Genomic DNA, 3,792 nt, shown 5'->3' on the forward strand with positions numbered 1-3,792 from the left:
ACCTGGGATGCAGAAATAGCCCTGCCTGTGCAGACACAGCACTTAAACCCAAGCTGATGCTTGCGGGGTGTTTGGTGGAAGCTGCCCATCCTGCTGCAGTGCCTGCATCAAGATAGCCTGGGTTATTCCATAGGATCATAGAAGCACAGACTGGCTTTTGGGTTGAAGCGACCTTACAGCCAGGGGGGTGTGAATGTGGGGAGAGAGAAGACGACAGAGTGTTTGCACTGTGACAAGAGCTGTCACATCCCAGCCTTTGGGAGCAGACGCTGCCCTGTTCAAATGCTGGCATTGGAAAGAGAGGAAAAACCCCATTTGACCACTGCAGATCCATGGAAGTGAGCAGAATGGGGTTGGCTCCAGGCAGGTTTGCTACAGAAAAGGCTGGAGGCTGGTGGGAAGCAATATGGAGATGAAAGGAGCCTCAGCCATCAATCCAGAGGTCAACTCATTATGATGGGGGAATCAGAAAGCACCGCAAGCCGTTTATGAACACAATAGAGGTCAACCCAGGAGCAAAGCGTTTTGCTCGGAGCCATGGTAGAAAACATATTGCTGCTGGAGAGCTGCATCCATCCGGGAGCTGGGAAAATAACTGCAGCTCCAGTGCTTGAACGTGCACATGGGGTGCGTTCCATGCACATGGAACGGGTGTGGGTGAGTGGTGCCTGTCTCAGGTTTACATGACAGGAATATCTGGGACACAGGGAAAACCTGAGCAGGGCAGGACACGGAGATCGGCTTCCTGGAGTCCCAGGCACTTGCTTTAAAGCACAAACCAACCCCAAACCAGCTCCGTTCTGATGTTCAGCCACTCCTCACCAGCCAGGGCCAGGCTCTGCAGCAATAGGACCCCAGGAAGGACAAGATTTGGCTCTGGCTTTGGAGACCCCTCCATGTCTGTGTGTTGGGACTTGCTGGAGCAAGGGCAGGTTCGGTTGCTCAGGAGGGAGTCTCTACCCCGCTCAGGGCCCCTCCATCACTGCCTGCTCAGGTGCCGAGGGCGCAGCACAAGGATAACGTCCACAGCATCAGCTTCTGCCTCTTGGCAAGGTCGTCCCCATGCTTTTGGCCACACAAGAATCTGGGAAGAGGGAGGGGAGAGAAGAAGAGAGAAGCTGCAGGATAAATGTGTTGGAGCAGATCAACGGCCGCAGAACCATTGCTCAGCCCCAGGCTCCCCTTCCCCTGCCCAGCACCATCCCCGAGCCCCCAGCCCCTGTGACCCCTCCATGCAGTGCAGGCAGAGGGTGATGCTTGGGGGGGAACTGGTCCTTGGAGAGGGGAGAAAAAAGGAGGCATCAAATGCCCCTCGCAGCGTACCAAGGGGAAGGGGATGGGTCCCAAGGCACGGCTCGGTGGGATGCACACAGGAGCCTGCTCCTCACACTGCGGTCTCCTGCTCCGCACTGGACTCTTCTTTCTTCCTCTTCATCTTGCAGAAGCCATGGAGCCCACAGAAGCAAGCAAAGGTGAACTGGGGCATCACCTGGAGCAGGAAGAGAGGGTTGGAAGCACCCCTGAGAGACCTGGATGGGGACAGGGAGAGGAGTCAGGGCAGCTCCTGAGTGATGGTACTGGTTTGACTTGATCTTCAAGATCTGTTCCAGCCTGGTTGGTTCTGTGATTCCATGCACAGGCAGGATGGAGGGTGTGGGACAGACCCCCCCATCACCAGAGCATCACCCTGCACGGGCGCACATCCCATTGTCCAGCCCCATGGCTGCGCACTCCCAATTCCCCACCCAGTGAAAGACAAGGAGGTCAAACCCCCTCTCCTCGGCAGTGAACAACCAGGACAGACGTGGGGACAGCTTGCAGGGCCTGGTGCCTGTCCGAGGGCTGGGGGGGAGGTCCCTGGGAGCCCCCGGCACCAGCGGTTATGGCACAAAGAGGCAGAGCCAAGAGCAGGGTTCACTCCCTTTGTGTGCGCTGGTGCCCCAGAGCACGGCCCATGTCATGGCCCCACAGCTGCAGTGTGATGGTGCAAGTGAAAGGCTGGGTTTACATAGAAATAAATATGAAACGTGCAGAAATCGTATCTGAATGAGCCCTGCATCCTCTCCTGGCTCCATTCTTAGCTTCTGTACAGTTTGCTGGTGATCACCTCTGATTATGATGCTCGATGCCCAGCGAGTGACATCCTTAGCACCAGGACCGTGCCATCCGCCAGCCATGCAGAGGAAGCACAGCATCCACAGCTCCCTGCAGCGCCTGGACTCAGCGTCTGCTCCCCATGAACAGGGAACATCTCGTAGTCTCTGTTTACCCCTCTATGCAATGAGGGTGATGCTGCCTGGGGACCAAGTGGCAACCTCAGTGTATGAGGCACTGTCACCTCCCGAGGCTCATGGACATTGGCAGTAGCGAGCAGAGAGTGACCTCCATCACCAGCCAGGCACTGCTGGGAGCCCCCAGCCTGCTGCCTGCAGCCCCCAGCCCCAGCAGGGCCAACCAGGAGAACATTAACCATGGGGGAAAGAAGCCAAAGCAAGTGGGGTCTATGGACCCCCATCTCTCCACACTCTCCACCAGTGGTGATGATGAAGGGGGTGATCCCACATCCCTGCCTTTCCTCTTTCCCCCTTTCCAAGGGGCCCAGCTGCAGCACAAAGCCAATAACAGCATCCCATTTAATTCACTCGTGCTGCTGCCCCTGCTCCCCAGCCATCTGGGTACCTGTCTCCAGCACCCATGTTGTACCAGGCTACCTCAGGAGCTCACCCACAGTGACCACAGGCCCTTTCATGTGCCTCCTGTTCTGAATGGCTCCTCAGCACATGCAGGTCTCCCTTTGTGCTGCTGCTGCTTTGTGTTACCAGGCTGGGAATGGGACATTGGAGGGAATGGCTGGATGGGGGCAGCCCATTGGGGTGGGAACCACTCACCTGCAAGCCCGGCATCCTCTTGGCTTTGCACAGCTTCAGCTGGGGAAGGGATGATGGGAAGGGAGAAGCATTGAAACCTATGGGAGCTGGCACCCTGATCTGGCACAACCAGCTCTGAGCCAGCACTGCCAAAACCAGGTTGGGCAAACACCTTCCTTGCCTATGCAGGGCTCTCACCCAGTATTTGACACCCTTCATATCAACCAGGCAAACACGTCTGCACCAGACCCCCAGGTCCCCATGGGGACCAGTCCCCACTGCCACCCCCTGTACCCCTATGGCCCTCCCAGCCACCCCCCCTTGCAGAGCCCCCCATGAGAGCCTGGGCGGTGGGGCTGGGACCCCGGCTTCCATTAGGAGCTATTGATATATTTAGAGGAGCTTGTAGCACGGAGGCTTTTCAGGCTGAGCCTCTGCCTCCCATTCAGGCAGCAGACAATGATGAATGAGCCCGGGGAGCAGAGGCAGCCCAGCTGAGGCCAGTGCCCCCGTTCTTCTTGAAAAGGTAGAAAAAGGGGCCTGAAGGAGCAAGGACTGCTTGAAAATAGGAATGAACTGGCTTGGGCAGCGCTGATTTGCAAGGGCTGGGCCTGCTCCACAGCCCGGTGCTGCCCTTCCTATGCAGGGGAGATCAATTTGGCTGAAGCTCCACTGCAAACATGAGGAGCAATAAGAATGTGAAGCTGGACAATTCCCTTTAGTCAAGTGCATCACCCCGGGCCGTGTTTGTCACTGTCACAGTGATGAATTGGGAGCTGTCTGGAATCAGCACGCTCGCTTTAGCAATGGCATTTCTCCCTCAGCCCTAAGAAACGTCTTTCTGAACCAGCTGGGCACAGTCTATTCCTTGAGCCAGCAATTACCCATTTCCCTGGGCAGGCAGCAGGCTGAGACAGGGCAGTGT

The 3,792-nt window shown here is 56.9% G+C and overlaps 1 protein-coding gene across 1 annotated transcript; it reads right to left on the reverse strand.

Moving 5' to 3' along the window:
- Window positions 1-1,384: 1,384 nt before the first annotated feature.
- BLACAT1 (BLACAT1 overlapping LEMD1 locus) lies at window positions 1,385-1,486 on the reverse strand (the record flags this gene model as incomplete). The annotated part of the gene is made up of 1 exon (XM_080632987.1): window positions 1,385-1,486. The coding sequence occupies one exon, from the start codon at window positions 1,484-1,486 to the stop codon at window positions 1,385-1,387; it is 102 nt and encodes a 33-aa protein (XP_080489113.1).
- Window positions 1,487-3,792: the final 2,306 nt, after the last annotated feature.

This window comes from Psittacula echo (genome assembly GCF_963264785.1).
Source record: "Psittacula echo genome assembly, chromosome: 22".
NCBI lineage: Eukaryota > Metazoa > Chordata > Aves > Psittaciformes > Psittacidae > Psittacula > Psittacula echo.